The 23556-nt window shown below is 31.3% G+C and overlaps 1 protein-coding gene across 3 annotated transcripts in view; it reads right to left on the bottom strand.

Annotated features, from left to right (window-relative positions):
* LOC124539921 (protein phosphatase PP2A 55 kDa regulatory subunit) overlaps positions 1–23556 on the bottom strand; it is a 59665-nt gene that overhangs the window by 23316 nt on the left and 12793 nt on the right. Inside the window, exon 2 of one of the 3 annotated variants that reach the window (XM_047117299.1) lies at positions 5486–5654. In XM_047117299.1, the coding sequence (XP_046973255.1) occupies positions 5486–5621 (136 nt within the window). In that variant the 5' untranslated portion in view covers positions 5622–5654. Of the gene's footprint in view, positions 1–3633; positions 3930–5485; positions 5655–23556 lie in introns of those variants that run through there. The other 2 variants (XM_047117300.1, XM_047117301.1) reach the window with 2 other exon arrangements.

Raw genomic sequence — 23556 nt, 5'->3', positions numbered from 1 at the left:
ATTATTAATAATTAATTTATGACTTTTAAAGTTTAAGAATTATATAAGCTATACTTCTGTTTAAAACTATTGTCAGAAATGGGTATGAGAACAGCTAAAGAGATTCCGAATCTTCATTTGTTTATAGCATTGATATTATATATTCAATAAATAATATATCTCCATACATTTCAAATAAATATATTTAAAATCATAATAGACACATAAGCCTTTCTTGATATAAACATAGGAACCAAAGCATCAATGCAAGATATTAATAAAGAGAAGTTTTATGTACAGGTCAGGTGTAGCTTCAAAGATCAATTTAATTAGTCAATGCTAACTGAGTCAATCTAAATCAATTTAACAATAATTAGAACAAAATTACATTCATAAGGTATTATTATTACATGAAGTAACGTCATAGTCTTAAAAAATAATTAAAAATTGATCATTTAATTATAGGAATTAGGATTAGATTCTAATATAGATATTAAAACAGGCATTAATATCAAATTTAAAATAAATCTTACTACACAAAATATGGAAAAGAAGTAGAGAAACAGAGATATAAATAATTTACAATAAATTCGAGGAATAATTTAATTCTTTTAATATAATGTGTATATAAAAACAATTAATTTCACCATCCAAAGCAAGAGTTAGTACTTACTAGCAGGAAATACACTAGAGAATAAACACAAGAAACAAATATTAATGGATTAGAAAAGAGAAAATTGTAAATGCAATGTACTCTACAAAAGTAGGATTCTAAATACAAATTAAAAGGTTCACGCAACGGTTCTCTTAAATATTCATAGAGAATTATAACTAAAGAAAATCTATCAAAATAATACCATACGACTGACCGTTTAAAAACCTTGTAACAACTAATTGAGTTTAATTATTATGTAAATTAGACGACAATAGGACAAAAATGCTGTTACTAGGTTTTGAAATTCAGCTAAAAAATAAGCATTCTTTATATAAATCTACTTATATCGACCATATACGGTCACTCAGCGCTCATCACTGAATTTGCAATTTAAATTACACATTTATCTATTGCAATGTACGTACAATCACATGTTGTATTCCAGTGCAAGCGACACGATTGTTGCCTCCAATTAGTGAAATTATCCTGGACTCTGATTCGGTTATTGGAATGCCAAGGCTCCTTCTTTTTTAACATTGCTATTTAAATCACATTAAATATAACAACAACCTTTTTTTATATTTTGGCACAATAAACTGAGATCATAAAAAATTATTAAGAAATAAAAAAAAAAAATTATGAATATTTGAACAGAGAACACATTGTTTCTCAAACGTTTCTGAACTAAGAATGTAAAACAAAAAGCTTTAAAACCTGTTAGGTACTGAAAAAGATATTTAATACTTCTGAATGGATTGCTCTTAATGTAACTCAATACTATGCTTTTGTGAGACATCACAAACAATAAAACTACTTGATGTCATAGTATAGGAATTAGGTATATGGTCTATGTACTTGTATATATATGATTGCAATATAAATAGACAATGTTCCTCCTCTCGGTGCATTAGGGGACCATATCCCGCACTCATTACAATTTCCTATCCAAAGGATATCATTAAAAAATACTAGTACTGTACCTAGTTAAATTTCCACTTGAAAAATACTAAAATAATTGGATAGTTTAAAAAATCATTTCAAATCATTAAGTGAAATTTACACTACCAATACCATCACTATTATACTAACTTACAAACAAGGAAATGTCTTTATAAATTCAAATCAGATTTGATACATAGCCAAATACACTCGAGCCTGGAAGAAGTAACATAAAACTTCATTTTGATCAGAACACAGCCAATAATTAAAAACTAAATTGACAAAGACAGCCTATTGCAAGGCAAACTTTACTTCATAAAATATTGTAAAACAAAAAAAATATAAAACCTTTATTATTACAGAGTAAATTCATAGAAAAAAATAGATATATTATGAGCTGTAACTATTCATATCTCTAATATAGTTGACTTGACTCATAAAACATTACAACAGTTGATGAAATATTGTTTTTTTTTTTTTAATATGATATTTATAATCTTGTAAATGAAGAAACAGTTAATTAAAAGGCTAGTGCGATGTAATTGGAAAAAACTACATGCAAAGGCAAGATGACATCATTTGTTAACATATGTTTATCTCGAGTCTTGTATTTCTAGTAAATTACAAATTTTACACTAATTCTGCAGTTTTATATATTTGACTAAATTCTCTATCAATAGTTTCGATACTAGACCAGCTACATATACCACAAACCTACTCCTTTACTAAAAAAGACTTACTAGAAAAAGCTGATATTTCAGATATAAGTTCAATTTTTGTTCTTAATTTAATTATCTCCCAGTATTTTCTACATCTGTTTATGTCAGTTGCTAGATTTTGTTTAATAATGTTTATCAAAATTTGCTAATGATATATTATGTCAACCTGATAATATAAGTAATCAAAATATACTACAACATATTTATGTCTGTAACTATAAAAGAAGAACTAAGTTATAAATTTCAATATTTTTATGAATTCTCATTTAGCTTAAAGACTTGTAATAAATAATTTCCAGACATTATTTTAAGTGCAATGATCACATTCTGAATGACTTTAATAAAAGTTGTCTTATTATAATATTTCATGCATTTTAAATATGCAAATTATAACTGTACCATATATCAGTAATACAAACTGCCGAGCACAATTTTGTCCACACAATTGCTATATTGAAAAATCCAATTTCTTATATCTTAATCCATAATTAATCTATCACTAAGTCAAGAATATATTAATTGGATTCCGTCCAGCTGTTGTAAGTTGGAAGAAAATTACAAAATTTACATTATATAGTTATACTGTAAATTGCTATCATAATATATGGAATGTCACTGTAATTTCAACACATTTGTATTATGTAAAACATAATATGTCAATCTTACTCATATCAGTTTGTTTATTTTAATGTGACCTCTGTTTGATATGTATATTATATATATAAAACATATATACATAAAGAAGTTTAAGAAAGCTATCATACAACAATTAGATACGATTTTTCTGCATATTCCTCTCGAGTACGAAACTTTTAGTTTCATTTATAAATAATAGAAATTATATCGTAAGCGTCTTATTTATTGTCGCCATTGATGTTTTAGCGTGCAATTCGAAACAGGTTTCACTGATGTGGGTATACAAAAAAGTGCTCTCACCTGTGTGTAGCCTCATTTCAAAGGGAATTCCTTGCAACACGCTACGTTATACAGAATGACAACTTGGAATTGTTTCAATGCTAATCCTAATAGCGAAAATCTGTTGACCATAGCGGTCTGACCTTCGATTCACGATCAACAAATGCAATCATCTGATCACACAAACAATTAATGTTTTACGGTATTATATGTAACAAGAACGTTAATACAGGTAAATATCACCGGTAAAACCATTGCGAGAACCTTCTTTTCACTACGTTTTTAGCGCAACAGCGAAAAAGATATGAAATGTTAAAACTATCGGCTTTATACATTAACCAAACACTTCCCACTCAAATATATATCGTCACAATAGTAAACACTAAAAACTAAAAACCACACTAAGTACAAGAACATTGCATTTACCGTCGGAGTTCGAACGATAAAACATCTTCGACTTATTGCGATTTCCGATTCCGATTCGCCCTTGTCTAGCGGGCGCTAAAAGTCAGCACTTACCGGCCATGACAAAGCCCAGCACAAAAACTTTAAGAAGTTCAATAGTTTTAGTACACAATCACTTCAGTATTTTGCTAAAACATTACACAGAATTCCCGATGAAAACTGATTAAAATCATTTCAACGTTACATCGGTAAAAAGCAATGGCGCTCAGAAAATTCAGAAATACATACAATTATTACTGCAGAGCTCAGTGTTGCCAACGTTTACTTAAAAATTCTACCTTTCTACTAAAAATTTGTAACGACTTTAATTCAAATAAGTATCATTATAAACAAGTTTATTTATAATTCTTATGATAATAATTAGTTTTTAACTTATGTAACTAGGTTTTTTAATCGGTTACTTCTATATGGTTTGATGTTTTCTAAGTACATAACTTTCAACTTTTTAAAATTACGTATAATAGAATCCATTATTATATTTAATTTGAATAAATTATATGACAAATACTTACTATAATCATTATGATTATTTTATTAAAAAATTATAATTAATTAAGAAACATTAACGGAATTGTGACCTCAGTAATAATTTTATAATATTCGTTTACATTTTGATAAATAAATTAGAGATAAGTTTTTAAAAAATATTTGTTTTAAATAGTGTCGTTAAAATAAAAAGTATTTTCTACCACAATGGTAGTTATTTTAAACTATAACAACCTTGTACAAGTTACGTCAAAATATCAAAACCTTACCGCAAGGCATAGTGTAGTCACGCAAAAGCGTATCTTAAACAGCTTTAGGCGATTCTAATGCCATCTATTGGCATAATAAATATATAGATTTACAATAACTACCGTTTTATTCAAGATGCTTAACCGCTTTTAAAAACAAATGGTTGTATTGTATTGGAGGCGTATGTTTTTAAACAATAATACCCATCCCTATTCTATAAAATAGCTTTATAATGAAACTGATTTTAATTTTCTCAGACTAATTGTTTTTTTTCCATTCGGTCATTTTGAAATAGTCTAATTAATAGGGCTTACTACTTGGTGTTATATGGCATTGTACTAGGCTTTACGGTATGTTATTTCGTTAAACAACAATACTTACTACTTAGTATTATCGTGCTCCGATTTGAAGTAAGACAGTTTAAATAAGGCCCATTAAGGGGCCTTAATAACTTTTTAATTCCAAAGATTGGTGGGGAATTAGTGATGGAATATAATAGTAAACATGTTACTACTTATTACAGTAACAATGTGTAAATACGGGCGATGATGACCACTTACCATGTCACCCACTTGTTATTTAAGTAAATAATAATAATCATGTGTTTAAAAACAATAATATTACATATTGCTTATAAATTATCGATCAAACAGATAGATTCAATATTTAAATAAATCACAACGAAAATAAGGAAAATATCCGTGATATTCAATTACTATGTCATATGCCAAGCGTTCTTCGGAGTTCGACGAAATTGTAAACGGAATTTGAATCTGTTAAGATTCATGCATACTGCATAACTTCTTCGAGGCATCGGAACCGAAAGAGGGCAAAGGAATCAAAAAGCGGTTCAATTTTTTTTTATCTCTGGCATAATATAAAAAGTTTGAAATACTATTATTCGATATTTTTACGATCACACTGATCACACACAACTTTTATTATTGTATTTAGAATACATATATTTTAGTTTTATTTTGCCTATAACACTATAACTAGAATCTGTACCAGTCATCTAAATATTTTGTGTAGCGCTGACTTTAAATATAAATAATTTTACATTTGAAAATGGACTTACCGTTTTTATGTCCATGGTCGAAAATCACACTTAGCTTCTGTAAGCTGTTCTGTCTAGCTTCAGCAAATAGTCTTCGTTTGTTCTTTGGAGTCGGTTGCGTGGCTAACGGTGACACCACCATAGTTGTAGTCGCCATATTGAGTTATTATTATTTCACACCATCACACACCTGCAAAAATACGTCAAATAATAATAATAATTTGTTTTAATTTCGCTTATATTAGACCGTATTTAATCTAAACTAAATAAGTATGTGCATTATGATGCATTATACCTGATGATAGTATTCAACAAAGATATAAATTTTTAATAATACTTTTTATCTATGTAAAGTGTAACTTTTTTTTCTCTGCTCGATGACATAATGTAATTATAATGTCATAACGAAGATTTATAGCAAAAAGTTTTCATTCATAATAATTATAAGGTGTTCTTATTTGTACGAGCGATTCTTTTTAATATTATTAGCAAAATTTATGGAGTAACTTGATTCCAATTTACTTTGAAAAAATTGTATTACAATATTTTTTCCTACCTAATATTATTTTATAATAGGTCACGTCAATGATGTTTTAGTAAAAAGATATGTTATTAACACGCAAAAAGTGAAGACTAGAAAACGTCCCAATTGGGACGTTTGCCTTTAGTCTAAATACGTAATTATGTAGTAATACGTATATCTAATTACGTAGTAATTACGTATAAATACGTATGTCTAATTACGTAGTAATACGTTTTGCGTAATTAAAACATCTAGTTATCGCTTTTACTTATTTTTTTTATCAAGCTATCCTTTTTACTTAGTATGGATATAACATATCTGTTTATTAGAATATCATTGGGTCACGTGCAAAATATATTATTATTTGTAATTAGGGCATTATTATTTGTGATCTTTATGCGTAATTTTTGCTTAGCACTAACCTGTGAAGAGGATTCAAGCTAAACAGTTTTACAAGATGTATATTGGTCGTTCACGATCAGACAGATACAAAAATAACAAATATTATTTTTCAAGGTTAATCATTATTAATAATTTGCATTTATAATAAAATATGTTTTAAGACGCAATTATATTATTAATAAACTGTATTATTTTATTTTGTATAATTTAGATTTTGTTAATTTATAGTTATATAAGGCAAGAGGCAATAACAAAAATAACAGACTGTCTGGACGATATCAAGAAAGGAGCCGGAAACAGGGAATGTGACTCTATAGATGTATGGGAGAGCATGTCACAACTAAAAATTAATGATAACAATTCTTATTACAGTTCATAAATATTAATAAATATTGGACAACATCACATACATTACTCTGATCCCAATGTAAGTAGCTAAAGCACTTGTGGTATGGAAAATCAGAAGTAACGACGATACCACAAACACCCACACCGAAGGCAACATAGAAAACTAAAGAATTTTCTACATCGACTCGGCTGGGAATCGAACCCAAGACTTCGGAGTGGCGTACACACAATTCGACCACGGAGGTCGTCAGGTTCAAAAGTTAATGATTTCGTCCCGAACGATTTCGGCCACGCCGGCGAATATCAAAACTAGCAAATTACACATGGTCATACATGGTCATCACAAGTGCACTCTCATGAGCTCAGTATTGACAGCTTTACCTGCTTAACAGCTTACACTTCCATGTTCCAGAATGCCGGCTATTACAAAGAATTTTTCCCCAGGATAACTTATTACCGATAATGTCCTAGGTCCTTATATCAAACAACATAGCTTTTATGTTCTATACACACTTATTGTACATGAGCAATTAACAGCCTTGAACTGTTAAAGCATTATATATTTTAATTGTAGATTGATAAAGGCTATTATTCAATAATATTAATATATTATATAAATATAATACTAAAAAGCATTGTATTTTCATATTTATAATTAACCGTATATTACTTTTTAACGAACGAGCAACGCTTTGATAAATTATGAATATGAAAATTATTATGCGTACGAATGATAAAGCTGTTATCCTGTATTTGCTACGAATATAAATTTTAAAACAGCAACGTTGAATATTATTTAAATTATGAAGCAGATTATCTCAAAATAAATATATACGACCTTTTTTCCGTAGAAATTAAATTACAATAAATATAACTTAAATGGAACTAAATCGATCAATCATCTTTCCTTCTTTAAACTGAGAGATTACGTCTTTTTAATTGTAATTTTTCTCACAAATATTTTGTTATTGTTAGAAGTAATATATAAATGATGATTTCATGGTAGGAGGGCGTCGTGCAAGGCAGAGATTAAACATTTATTACATATTGTACTGAACTGAGATGGCCCAGTGGTTAGAACCACTATATATATACATATTTGCTTGATTTGTGTTTATAATTCATCTCGTGCTTGGCGGTAAAGGAAAACATCGTGAGGAAACCTGCATGTGTCTAATTTCATCGAAATTCTGCCACATGTGCCTTCCACGAACCCGCATTGGAACAGCGTGGTGGAATATGTTCCAACCCATTTCTTAATGGAAGAGGAGGCCTTATCCCAGCAGTTGGAAATTAACAGCCTGTTACTTTACTTTACTGCATATTGTACCACCATGCATCAAGTTTCGAATTTGGACGAGTTAGGTTGTAACTATAGGCATAAAGGTAAATCTAGTTTCCAACGTGATGTTTTAAAGATGGTTATTATTTCTTCTACTATTATCTATGAATGTCTGTGACCACGTACAGTCAGGCGACCATTTTGCCAGTCTGTCTTGAAATTAGTAAATAAATTATAAATATTTGTTTCGTACTTTGTTTTTATTAGCTTGAACACAATATTGCGTCCCAATTTCAGTTCGTGGGTGGCTTGTATCGTGAAAAATAGATCACAATAAATAATAATGCTCGTAACGTATCTATAAAGACGTTATATTCATCATAAAATTGTTATTGTTACTATAATAGCAATAAAATATCATACGTACTTTATAGAGACGTAGATAAAATATTTCTTGAGGCTTTGCTCAACAATGAGAGCGTTGGGTAATTTAACTTAACTTTTGTCCTGTTTCATGGTCGTTGCTATGATAAGAATTTGTCTCTAAGCAGCCTAGAATAATAGGAATAGAAGAATGAGGTCAGAGTCAGATTTAAAGGCCTGGAGGACCGGGGCCACAAAGCAGTGGAGTTCCTAGACTAACAGAAGCGAGAAGACCCTAATAATTGTGTTATGAATTAATTCGATATATTTTTTATTTCTATCATTAGCTATGATTTATTTTCTTGTATCGGTAACTTTTAAAATATTAAGTAGTAACATTATTATAATTTGACTATATCTGGGTATTTGTTATCTCGCTTAAAACTGATGAACTCATGTGGAGGCCCTAGGGCAGTTGCACCAGTTGCCCTCCCCTAAATACGGCCCTGAATGAGGTTACAAACCCAACCAAGCACTGGCCGGTTTGAGAAAATCATGAGTAAACCTGCATGTGTCAAATGAAAATCTATTATATGTGTGATAGATTACTATTTACTGATCCGTATTGTAGCAGCGAAGTAAGAAGTCGAAATAAACTATCAAACTTTTAATCAGAATGATTAAATAAAGCAAAGGTGCTTTAATCACAGCATTTAAATAACAAATAAAGAATATTATCATTTAAATTAGACAATCAGATTTATCAAACCTCTTTTGTGTATAATCAGCCTTACTCAAATGTTTTTTTTTTTAATTCCTTGTTTATTTCATTGAAACGGTCTCTAAACAAACTGTTATGCTGTTAGCTCAATTAATCTCTTTGTATCAAGCCTATTATATATTAATTGTTACAATGTATGGTAACATTAATAAAAGGAAGCCAATGAAAACCGATTCAGACCAATTTTATGCGATTTAATGCAGAATATATTGAATCGACGCTTACACACACATGCATAACCAGTCAGGCGTATCAATATTTAAATTATAGTGAACGAACGTTTGTAGTGATCTATCAATAGACAAGAAGTAGAATATTGACTACTAATTACACAATTTACTTAGTGGTAAGGCTTTGTGCAAGCCCATCATCATATAAATAAATAAATAAATAAATATGAGACAACATCACATACATTACTCTGATCCCAATGTAAGTAGCTAAAGCAATTGAGTTTTGGAAAATCAGAAGTAACGACGGTACCACAAACACCCAGACCCAAGGCGACATAGAAAACTAATGGTAATCTACATCGACTCGGCAGGGAATCGAACCCAGGACCTTGGAGTGGCGTACCCATGAAAACCGGTGTACACACCACTCGACCACGGAGGTCGTCAAATAATCTAGTGCTTAGCAGGAATACTTAAATGACGTGTTCCGGTTTCAAAGCTGAGTGAGCCAGTGTAACTATAGTTCCAAGGGTCATAATATCTTAGTTCCAATGGTGCATTAGCACAGTAAGGAGTGATTACAATTTGATGTGTGTGGGCTGTAGTGACCACTAACTCCATTTGACCGTAAACCTTCATGCGTAAGCGTTTTTCGTCTTATAACTAGATTAGATTAAATTTCAAGCAACTATCAGGTATTTGGAATCTACTGAGAACAATGTGTAAGAAAGCCTTTAGCCATTATTTTACAATCAGAGAAAAAATATAGTTACATAATATAATGCAATTCTTATTAATCCTAAATGAAAACGACCGAATATCAACTTTTCGATGTATTTTTATGATCTGTATGAAAGTTGAGGCAAGGTTTTTTTACTTGAACAATATACTTGCACAAAACTTATATAAATTGACGCAGCGCGCGCCGGAGAAAGTTTTATTATTATTTAATATTTTTATTTAAGTGTTGACCTTCTCACTTACAAAATTTACACCAAAAATGCCACCTTAGTCTACCCGTGACCACGAACGCTGTAAAGTGCTCGAAACGTCGGGATGTTCAAAATAATTAATATACGCGATTAAAATCCGTAATAACTAGTTTTATTTAAAAATTTACCCCATTGATGGGACCAGCGTAAATATACTGATCATGTTTCTCTAAAATTAGGGTATATTTTAAAAAATTGGGAATGTATTTATAATTTTATATAATCTTTATAGCCTTGGACGAATTATAAATCGAATGAACTGTCAAATTACTCTTAATTGACAACCATTCAAATTAATCTCAATTACAATAATCGAAACATCAACTGGCACAAATAGTAGACATAAAAAAATCGCTTTGAAACAAAAATTACACATGTCATAATCGTATGAATTTAGATTAATAGTTTGTTAGTATACGTACAAGTTATTTATGTAAATTGCAATGTAATTAAATTATTCTGATAAAAGATCGTTGTTGTATATAAAAAAATCATATCAATCGTATAGCTATCCTATCCTACTTATATTTTAAATACGAAAGTTTTATGAGGATGGATTTACGTTTATTACTCGTTCTCGAAAAAACTAGAACGGATTTGAATGAAATTTTATAGTAATATAGGTTGTACATTAGAATAACATATAGGCTAAAATTTATAATGATGTTATGTAATTTGGTCATATATATGTATATCAAGTACCCTTGCGAAGTCGCGGCGGGTCTCTAGTATTAAATATACAGCTTGATTTCATACAAGCAAGCCTAACTTTCAATGTGTATTAATTATACTATGTCAAAGCTTGAAAAATGATTTAGATACATATTCTACTATTCTATGGAATTGACATTTTATATGTTGGTTCAGTTCTGATAACAGTGTGATTTCATAGTAAACATGGCCTGATTTCACACCCAGTATTGGCTCTAGACAGAGGACCTCCGCAAAAGTAAGCAAAGTTGCAAACACAAACATTGTACCTATATAAATATCAGTTTTTTTAACTTCATATGTTAGTGTTCGATTCTTCCAACCTATTTTAGTACTAGAGAAAATACAATAGTAGTTTTGATTAAATTTAATTCGTAGGCTTGATCGTAAAACAATTTTTCCTATACTAGGAATATAAAAGTACAGAACAATTAGGATTTAAATCTATGCGAATATCTGCTGACTACTTATTTGAAAATGAATTCGGATGATTGGTTCTACGGCGGAATAACTCATTATCAAATATTAGAATTAATATTTGGAATCTATTTTCAATAAAAGTTGTTGGTCAGAAAAACGCAGCAAATCTTACAAGTAATTCGGTCGATCAAGATTAAATTTTTCTTTTGAAAGGAATTAAACCAGTGGCGGATTTACAAATCTGCCACTAGTAGGCCAGTAGGCTATCCAATTTTTGCCGCCTCTTCTTTTTTTTTGCAACATTTATGATTTGTGTTTGTATCGTCCTCATTACATCGGTTTGTTTCCGTTATTACTGTGATTGTAAACTAGGTGATATTTCTGTCAGTTACTAGATTATTTTTCCAACCCGCTATGTACCTAGTGACGAGTATATGGATTACGGACGTAACGTGAATACATATAATCAGAGGTATTTTTTTTTTATTTCTGTAAGATAATAACAAATTTGGGATAAATTTGCCGCCCCTCTAAATCTGCCGCCCTAGTCTCCAGCCTACTTAACCTATTAATCCGCCACTGAATTAAAATATCCGGAGAAGAATCAGAGTTACCGATTTGTCTTTCCCTAAGACGACCTCCGTGGGTGAGTTTTGTGTTCACCGGTTTTCATGGTTACATCAATCCGAGGTCCCGGGTTCGATTCAGTTTAATATTTTTCATCGCAGACATTTTACGATCTTTTCCAAAGAGTCAGGAGTTTTTAGAAAATATCTCTATATATAGAAGTTTGTGTCTGTCTAAATGGATTTCAGCCAATCATCAGTTATTGTATAGCGAAAATTCTATATTTTTTTATTGCTGTCGGCCGGTTCGAAAGAAAAAGGCAAAGGGACAGAATCTTGGGTCCCAAATTGCTAAAGAAATATTTTTATAGGCAGTATGATTTATACTTCTTATATTTCCAATGTCTATAGACCGCCACTTACGACTATTATCTTATACTAATATAGTAAATGTTGCCAATTTGGAAAAAAAATACTGCTGTTTTTGATGTTGAAATAAAGCAATATTGAAAAACAAATATGTTAATATAAAGATCAGTTATTATTTTTTTTATAAATATTTCAGGCTTGTTTCACTAATAGTTCAATATATTTTGTATTTATTTTAAATTAGGTATTTTTCCAAAGGCATATTACTTTTATAAAGTTTTTAGTGATTTCACACATTCTTAATTTTTTAATGATTTCATATTTATTTAATAATAAAAATAAAAGATAAGCTACAGCTTCACCTATTTTAGAACGTGTCTCCTTTTATAAACAATCCAAGATTATCTATTTAACATTGTTTATGAAAAACTAAATAAAATAATAACAAAGCGGTAGGAAGTCAAGTACTAGATATGACGCATACATTTACTAAATTACTGGCTGATAAATTAAAAAGTACTGGCGCTAACTATACACCTATAGGAATGCGAATTCAAAACTATTCGACAAGTAATTTTGAATCGTAAATTTTAGATGATAAATCCCTAACCGCCACGTCCGCGTCCTAATCCTAACGTAGTACTCTAGGTAGTCATGTTTTATTTTTTCAGTTATCCCTACATGCCTTAACAGCGTCACCAAGCGTGGGGACGAGAACAAATATGTCTTGAAGTTTTAGCCCAACGCCCAACGTTCATCTAGGATGTCCGCTATGAGATCGCACTTCGGGTCAGGGCGTAGTCGGTGGGGAGGGGAACGGTTCTGTTCGTAGCATTGTTTAATTGACTTCTCGACCGTTTTCGTGACGTCACTAATCGGGGACCTCGTTTCCGCCGTCGGAAACGCTGTAGGTGTCTGATGTGTAATGTTTTCCTTACGAAGGGAGCCTTTGAGATGCGCATAAGTCTGTCTAGAAAGGTATACTACTACTGGTATACCTTTCTAGACAGACTTATACATGCTCTACAGCTTATTTATTTTATACACACATTATACAAAATGAAATCTTATTAACAAATTTGATAAGCACGGTTGTCATGAGTCCAGGCAACCTTATTTTTGTAAATAACGCGTTTATTTCAAGCGTTTTACATCAGAATAAACTATTCGAAAACGACGCGTAAAGAAAAAGCGTTTTGACACCCTTAGGCGTTCTTTCTATTGTGTGCGACTTTACATAAAATTGCTTAAATTTATTCTCCTTATTATATTAAAACAAACGGGATATTAAATTCCAATTTTACATCTGTAATTTAATACATATTAAATAGTGAGGGCAACTTAGTTTCAACCAGGTACTAAACGATATATTTTGTCTTTTTTTAACTTTCGAATTGCTTTACTGACGACACTGTTAAGCAGTTTTGCCGTAAAATGACAAGAGGCCATTTTGTTTTTTATTTTTTTAATAAATGTAGACTAACAAAACTGTCAATACAGTAGGTTACAGATAATTTTTAATTAGTTCGTACTAATAATGTTTTATTTTTATGTCCGATTATGCAAGGTAATCTATACACACTGTGACTAAATAATCCAATTGTACGATCTGGTAGCAAACTGCAAGAGTGTGGAAAGGACTAGTTCCTTTATACGATTTAAATTTAGTTTTCCTTTCAGATCCTAAGCGTTCAGGATACGGTCTCGAGGTCTTTTTAGTTTCCAGGTTCCTCACATATATCATCGCGAGTATTTAAGTTATCAGGTCATTAATATTTCGTATGATATGGATCACAATCCCTTGCAATTGCAAATCACCGTAATGTCTGATCTATAATAAGAAGAGAATAATAAATACATATTAAAGTATGTTATAGATATGTGTATGTAATAGTGTTACTAACACAAAATAGTTTGACAATTAATAATGTATTTTTCTGGGGCATAAAACACAGCGCGTGGATATTTAAGTAATATTTAATTAACGATTTAATCGTTTTAAAATCACTTCCATTAGGGATTCGCGTGTCTACGTGACCGATCTGTCGTATTCACTGCATCGCTATACCATCTACTTAAAATGTATACTTGCTGACTATATTGGGTGTGCAGTTCAGGCGTCAAAGTACAAGAGAAACGATGAATGACGTTTCTTTTTTTAATTTTCAATTTAAGGACTGTGGTCAAACAAATGAAGCTATTCATCCTACGTCAGCTTCGCCCATAAATACTCTGTGTTACAAATACAAAATACTCTTCATACTAAAAATTACTAAAAATTTAAAGCCAAATTGGCTTCAAAAAAGCTCAGCAAGGCGAGACAGTATTTCACGTCGGCCCATCGCCTAAAACTTTACAAGGCGCAAATTCGGCCTCACATGGAGTACTGCTCTCACCTCTGGGCGGGTGCTCCCCAGTACCAGCTCCTTCCATTTGACCGCATCCAACGTAGAGCGGCCCGAGTTATCGACGATCAAGCCCTTTCCGATCTCCTTGATCCTTTGGCTTTGCGTAGAGATGTTGGATCACTCTGCATCTTCTGCCGAATTTTTCACGGGGAATGTTCCGAGGAATTGTTCGGATTAATCCCGGCTGCTGAATTTCACCTTCGGACATCTCGCCAAAATTCTAAGTTTCACCCGCACCACCTTGATGTCCGAAAATCCACAACAGCGCGATTTCTCAAACATTTTCTGCCCCGCACAACTACTTTGTGGAACCAGCTTTCGCCGGCGGTTTTTCCGAACCGATACGACATGGGAACCTTCAAGAAAAGAGCGTACTCCTTTCTTAAAGGCCGGCAACGCACCTGCAAGCCCCCTGGTGTTGCAGATGTCTATGGGCGGTGGTAGTCACTTTCCATCAGGTGAGCCTCCTGCTCGTTTGCCACCTATGCCATAAAAAAAAAAGTACTAGCAATTTTATCAACCATGGAATCAAAGGTATCGCGTCCTTTTTCCATATAATCAAACTCGTCTCATCCTTCTTATCATACTCATCCTTCAATATGACAGTAACACATCAATATAAAATGTTGCCATTTGACAGTATATTGTTCGTACCCATCCAGAAACATGCCCGATGAATTAAAATCCATGTTTTATTTAATTATTACTATAGTCAAAATACATTTGTTACTTGCTGTACCTACAGTATACTTAGTAAGCTAACTTACACAATCATACAATTTCTTAATAAAATCAAATCTATTAAAATACGTTTTGTCATTAATAGACAAAGTAATGAAACGAATTCGTCAATATACTATAGTTAATAATATGCATAAGCTTTAGCCTAACTTCTATTATTAAATGATAAATAAAATTTTAACAAAAAGAAAAACCGACTTCAAACAAAACAGTATTTTAAAACAAATTAAAATGCACTAAAAAGTAATAAAAATAATTGCATATTTAACATATTTTTGAGAGTCCTCCTAGGTAAAATGAAATGAAAAATATTAGACTACTTAAAAGTCGATTTACGATTATATAACGTAGTTATAGTTATTGTTATATTTGGAGCCAGTGTCGAACGAATTGATAACCTCCTCCTTTTTGAAGTCGGTTGAAAAGATAGTCGAACCGTTTTTCTTGATATTATAAAACCAAATTTGTTTATTTCTGTATCAGGTAACGTCTACAATTAATGATACAATTATGAAAAATCACTAGCTACTTTATTCCTGAGTTAATAATCGTAAAATTCACTTGTTTGAAGCCGAGCGGATTTATTTTACAAACTTAAATTATCGATTTGATTTTTTTCAAAGAATTTCTTGCGTCGAGGAATTGAATGATTTTATAGCACTGAAAAAGAAAAATTACAGCACAAATTACGAAAACGTTGAATGCTTTTCCCCATTGAAACGAAACTCCAATTTTCCGGGCAAAAAAATAACAAGTCCTGTCTCCGGTGAAGACAATAATACATAATGATACTTAATTCGTTTCGTTTGAAACCGAACCATCTTACGTAACGCGGAAATCAGCCATGTCTCAGATAATCGTTTCAATTATTTATAAAAACAAAAACAAGTTTGAGTTTGTTATGTTTCTAGAGGATTCTAAATTATTGACATATTATTTGTGTTGAATGATTCAAAACAAAAATTACAAATAAGGTTATAAATATAATATATACTCAAGCTAGTTTTAAGAAATTACCTGTGAGTGCAACGTTGATCAAGTTTCTAAATTCAAAATTATGATCATAATTTCCAGTCAGTGACTACAAGCGATGAACATCAGGATCGCATTTACTTTTTAATTTCTTAATAGGCATTTACTGTCTAGATACAAACAGTTATACCGTTTTAGTTCAAATGTATAATAAATACACATCCAAAGTATTTTTATATATAACATTCAGTAAGGAAGTTAGCGATTAGCCAGATTATCTTTGACAAAAAAAAAAAGAAAAATTGTAGCTATGCTCCATTTTAAGGGATTACCAATATTCGTAATTACCATTTCGAAGCTAAGCAGTGGGGACGATAAGCCTTTGATAATCGAACCTGTAACTTTTAACAAACCGTTTTATTATTGACGCTAAAAATAAAGAAAATTTTATAAAGTCCTTCAATGTAAATAATATTCAATTCCCAGAAGGTTATCTTGGGGTTTTATTAACGAAATCTGAATAAATTAAGAGTTTAAACGAAGGACGAAACTAGACAAGGAAAACTTCTTCGTAATAAACTAGAATCACTATGTTTAGCTGTTAACATATTTATTAGGAATGTAAATTATTGTCTGTACAATGTATTGTATTCTAAATATTTGTAATAGTATACTATTGACATTTTAATCAACTTCAAGAACAATTATAAGTTAGAGTTGGACACTAAGTAGGAATATCAAGTCTCTAGTTACGGGTTTTTGAGACGCAATATCTTTGACAATGAATGCTTAAGTTTTTAGGCGAAGGTCGAAACTCAGGAGGCTTGTCTAAAAAAATTGGTTAGAAAATGATTTTAGTTAAGGTAGTTTAAGTTAGCGAGCTAGCTACGTTACATAAAAATTTATACGAATTAAAAAAGAGGCTCTTATATCATAACTTCTTTTTTTAGTTAATATGTCCACCTCAACCTATTAATTTCGTTTGTCCACCTAAACAGAAAATCTTAATATTCTTTCGTTTCGTTGAGAAGGGTGAGGGAGCATAATGACATGCACAAGGGACATCATATACCCCCAAGGTTGATGGCGCTTAGGCAATGTCATGATTGATATTTCTTACATTGTCAATGTCTATAAGCGGTGGTGACCACTTACCATCACGTTGCCTTTTTCCTCATCCTCCTCTCTATATAATAAAAAGGTAGAGTTTATTATATATTTTTTGTGTTAGTTAAAAACGGCAATGAAACTGTGCCGTATATGCACATAGGTATTAAAGTAAACAGTTAGTAATGTTACATATTCTATGACTAAAATACAAAAATAAAATTTCACATCAGTGTATCTCATATTCTTTCGCATGTATCATGTATAAAAGTCGAAGCATTGCATATGTAATACAGAGTGTCTATCAAGTGCGTCACAGTCCGTATAATTTCAACGTCAGTTAGTGACTTTCATTATCCTCAACGTCAACCCAGCAATAAAACATATATAAATTACGACATACATCCAATCAACACTCCAAAATCCTTCTGTCTGATAGGAGTTTAGTATGCATATACGTAATGGTATATTTAGATATTTTATTGAAAATATACATCATTATCCTTTATCTTTAGTCTTCTGAGTGACATTACACACTTATTTAATTATTTTGTACACGGACTGATTTTTATGCGGATACATTATATTAGCGGAAGAAGAAAGAGTTCCTTGTTGTATGGTTTCCGCAAAACTAATCCAATAGCGCACGTGAGAAAAATACACGTCTAGTATTAACCATAGATTCTGATTTCGCGCCAACACTTTTTCCTGATCATTGCCTAAGGCTTAACGACGTAAGATCTAGTCACATTAATAAAGTCATGTCTACACGTATTTAGTAATAATAGTATTTTAATTAGATTCAATTTAAAAATATTAATTTGGATTTGGAATAAGTTTGTTTATAATCATAGTTTTTTAGGATATTACAGTTTTATTTTTTTTTATTTATGGATACTATCACAGTAAATACATTTCTTTACAGGATGATGATAATAACCAGTGACCTTCACTTTTTAATCTGCTTTCATTTAGCCCTATCGAACTCAGCATCCAAACTTCATAATTTCATTTAAGGTATTATATTTTATTTATGTATAGCCTATTCCATTTAAAGTAGGAGTAAAGATAAATAAATCTTAGATATACGTATGTCATGTTTATGATTAATAAGTCTTTATTTATAATTATAATACAATACTATGGCACCTAACCACTTATTTCCACTTTAATTTTACTTTTAAAATTCCAAACAGTTTCGTTAAAAACGCCATTTTAATTAAGCCATAATGAATATCATAGATTAATCAAGCCCTCGACCAATTAGAATGCGTCAATTTGCTGTCAAATGTTTTTTTTATTTTTTTCTGTTATGGTTGGAATAGAGTATAGATACTGGGCATGGCCAATATGCGCGTCAGCTGATGGTGACCGCGAACCGAACGAAGGTTGACAACTATAATACATACAATAATCTAAAATCGTAACTACTTATTCGTTTTGGGAAGCTTCTGTATTAAATTCAAATACTCAACTGGAAGCAGTAGAATCACGTTTTTTTAAATAATTAATTTAAGGTTTATGTGAAAAAAAACACCTTACTTTTCTTTTTACCTATGATCAGATTAGGTGTTTCTTTTTTAAATTAAAAAGTGTTTAGCAAAGAATCGATTTAAATTTATTATTAAACCCCGATTTCTTATCGAGTAAAAATACGCTCGATTCTGTTTGTATTTAACTTTGATATTTTAAAAGATTCATCAACGTTTAATGTATGATGTATGTATGTATAAATGTAAACAATAAACAAAACCGTAAAAGCATATACTTGTTACCCTTTTCCTGTGTTTATGGACTTGTAGGGTTTCTGGATCAGATTATTTAGAATCGATTTGCGTGTTGTGTGTTACCACACATAAGATCGTTTGCCAGGATTATGTAAATAAAAAAAAAAAAAAACATGCTCTCGCCGGAAAAGACAAATAAAATGGATAAAATATATAAATTAATAACGATAAATATTTTATTAATGTATCAATCACTTATATTGAAAGGACAGTTATAAAAATCAACATAAATTACCTTGCAAAACGTAACTTCGTGGAATGGTGGCAAGAATGTTATCAGCAAGACCCTGTGCAATCGCAAATTCCGATTATATGAAACCCTATTGACAACGGGCCATAAGACGGACTGTAATTTGTTTTATAAGGTTTATTTTAAATATTTGACAGACAAATACATAATTTGTAATTAGATGAATATATACATTCACTTCGGCAGTTCTGCGACGTCTTAAACTTAATTGATGGTAGGGCTTTGTGCAAGCCCGCCTGGGTAGGTACCACCCACTCATCAGATATTCTACCGCTAAACAACAGTACGCAGTATTGCTGTGTTCCGGTTTGAAGGGTGACTGAGCCAGTTTAACTACAGGCACAAGGGACATAACATCTTAGTTCCCAAGGTTGGTGGCGCATTGACGATGTTAGGAATAATTAATATTTCTTACAACGTCATTGTCTATGGTTGATGGTGACCACTTACCATCAGGTGGCTCAAATGCTCGTCCGTCATCCTATTCCATAAAAAAAAATCAACTTATGAAACATTCCACTCTATGATCCCGAGTGAATCCAATCCAGCCTAGTGCAATTAGAGAAAGAGTAAAACTAATTCTAGAAATAATTAATTGATTAATTATAAGTAAAAACCGCACGAGAATCCGTTCAATAGTTTTAGAGATTATCGTTAACATACAGACAAACAGACGCGGTCGGGGGACTTTGTTTTATAATAGGCAGTGATAAATATGGAGCATGCTTCGTTAGACGTAAACAAAAATATCTTTGTTGCTTATATCACTACATAGTATAAAATAAAGTCGCTTTCTCTGTCCCTACATCCCTATGCTTATATCTTTAAAACTACGCAACGGATTTTGATACGGTCTTTTTTAATAGATGGAGTGATTCGAGAGGAAGGTTTATGTATATAATACATGGACATTATATTAACGAAACATTGTTAATTATAGAAGTTTCTAATGTGATGTCGTAAATAAACATATTCTGTAGTATATTTTGGTATCAGTTATAGTAACCGTGCAAAGCCGGGTCGGATCGCTAGTACACGATGTTATAAGTAAGTCTGCGTATCCTTTTTCACGCCGCAATGGAGCAAACGATCGATGTTATTTTTTCCTAGAGGTTTTTTATGGTCCCCTGCAGTAACAGAGGTTATTTTTTATTAGTTTTTATTCCAGTACACTGTACATGGCTCGGGGGCGAAATCTTAAAGAATAATACGGAATTTAATTAAATTTACGTTCTTAAAAAATTGCTAGAAGAAAAGTACTAGGTATAGGTAACAATTGTCCAAGGAAAGTGTCCTTTTTTATTTTAATCGAAATAAAAAAGATAGTATTGTGTTTTGTTTAGTAATGAATTATTGTAAGGAGGTTGTTCTTATTTCAAAAACGACATGATCGATTTTTTTCTTATCCTCAGAAAAACATCTCGTATACAAAAGGTGTATTTTGTATGAAGTTATTGATACAATAACAGGGTATGTTATTAATAAAATCGATTTTTTTTTTAATTAAAATGTGTACATATAGTTAAATATTTTACTTTTCAATGTATAAAAAACTAATACCGACTGTCAGTTTCAATTACAAGCGTTTTTATCTTAAAATCAATAAAGACTCGAAAGGCCTTGATAATAAATATATTTCGACGATGACATTTAATTTTTGCGTCATTGTAATAAAATGTATTGATATTTTTTTTACTAAAATCAAATACTGGCAATAATTGTATTGCCATTAAGCATTGGCTTAAGTCGATATTAAAAAAAAAAAAAAAGAAAATAGTTAAATGTATCCGCTTTTAAGCAGCGTGGTGCAATAAACTTTAAATCTTATCAATGGGAGAGACAGCCTTTGATAAGCAATGATACATCATGATTAAAGAAAATTTTACCGGTAGTAGGGATTTCTTGAAGTCTTAGGAGCAACGACACTTCCTCCATGTTGTATGTTATATATTTATGTTAAATAGCAAAACATGCATTGAGTTTCGGAGGAGGTTTTAGTGTAGAATATTACGATATAAATAGCTAAGATGGGCTTCGCATTTACCGGGTTTACACTATTGTCATAACATATAACTTCTGAAACGACTGGACCGATTTCGACGCAACATTCACTGTTTTAATAAGGAGTAACTTAGGCTAATTTTATTTTCAGAATTATGTATAAACTTTCAGTTTAATTCAAACGCGCACGCGGACACAACTAATAATAAATAAATAACACGCTATTATACAAATAGCATTACTTAATAGAGATATTTTTTAGTTTGAAGAGTGAGCCAGTGTAATTGCAAGCACAAAGAACGTGTTTGCTTTCAGATCTTAACGTCACCTGCTTCAAACCGTATGTATAAGAGTCATTGGACTCAGAATGACGCTAAATACCAAAGCAAATGCAAAATGAAGCAAGCTTAGTTGAAAGGCAAACCACAATAACACAATAAATGATTAAATGACTTTATGCCTGCCATAAGAAGAAGACGAAGAAGTAACTGGTGACGTTTGCTTACTATCATACCTTGATATTTAAAAAAACACAAGCAAGTATATCACTATACCTTTCAACCCACTGACACCGGCTCCAAATATACCAATGACTATAAATACGTTATATAATCGTAAATCGACTTTTAAGTAGATAGTATAGAATATTCTTTTCTTTTTTTTACATGTAACTGTTAATTACGATCAATACGTACTTACGTAAACTTAACCTAGATTTTAAAATTCTCATTTTTTAACCCAGAACGATAGCCATCTAACCTTTGTAGTCAGGGCGAACTGGTCACTAACACAAACACACTCATTGTAAATATTTCTATTGAGATCATTATTCGACTAAACGTCTAATTGTTTTTTTTTTTAATTCCAAATAGGTTGGTTGTCAGGCAAATGGACCTTTTTGGAGTGGTCACCACAATCCAGAGACAGGCAATTTAAATAGTTGCAATTAATAGTGGCTCAATTGCTCTTGAACCCGCAACACAAAAATCTATACTGTCTGTCCATCTATCGCTCTTTCACGACCAAACCACTGAAATGAATTTGATGAAATTTGGTATGAAGAAAACATGACCTCTAAGAAAAGACATTGGCTATTTGTTTTTCCTCACTCGTGACAACCAACACCCTACAACGCAAGCTAAGGCACTCTGTTTGGTGTTAAAGCATGTAATGAGTGGATGGTAATCCAGTACCACTACCACCGTGAAATATAATCAGGGAGAAGTTGATAAAAGCCAAGTTCAATTTTCTTAAATTTTATTATCGATCAACCAGTGCTCTACGTCTTTTCAATTTATTTTTGGTAATTTTCTGAAAACAATATACCTAAATGGAATTAGAAATTAATACCAGTTTAAGATCAGTTTACGGAAATCAAATTGTTTATAAAATTCATATCTTTTATTATTATAATTTTCGATCTTAAAAAAAAATATATGTTTTTTTTATAAATAATTGTATCGAAACAAGTTAGTCCAGTCCATAAATCACTCAACGATTCGTAGCGATACAGCGGAAAGTTACTTGGTAAACGATTATTATTTAAATACTGGCAGTTTAGAGTTTTTTTTTTAATCCAATGTTAGTTTTTTTTTTGTTGCACATAATCGCCAGGAATCCGTGAACGAGTATGAGCTCCGCTTAAACTTCAGACCGGATCCAGACGGTGCTAAGAGTTTCCCGTCTGCAATGGCAGCAACATCCGGCAACCTACATTGCATACCTTCGTTTTCATCCCAACTATTGTCACATATATTTAATTATTACTACATATTATGTCTTAATTTTAATAGGCTATTTGACTTCAGAAATTTCAGAAATCCATAAATAAAAATGCATTTTTTCAAACGTTTGTCACGTGACACAAAAAAGTCACTTTCTTATAAACTTTGCTTT

The sequence above is a fragment of the Vanessa cardui genome, chromosome 23 (genome assembly GCF_905220365.1).
Source record: "Vanessa cardui chromosome 23, ilVanCard2.1, whole genome shotgun sequence".
Lineage (NCBI taxonomy): Eukaryota > Metazoa > Arthropoda > Insecta > Lepidoptera > Nymphalidae > Vanessa > Vanessa cardui.
This window is presented reverse-complemented; position numbering and strand designations above follow the sequence as displayed.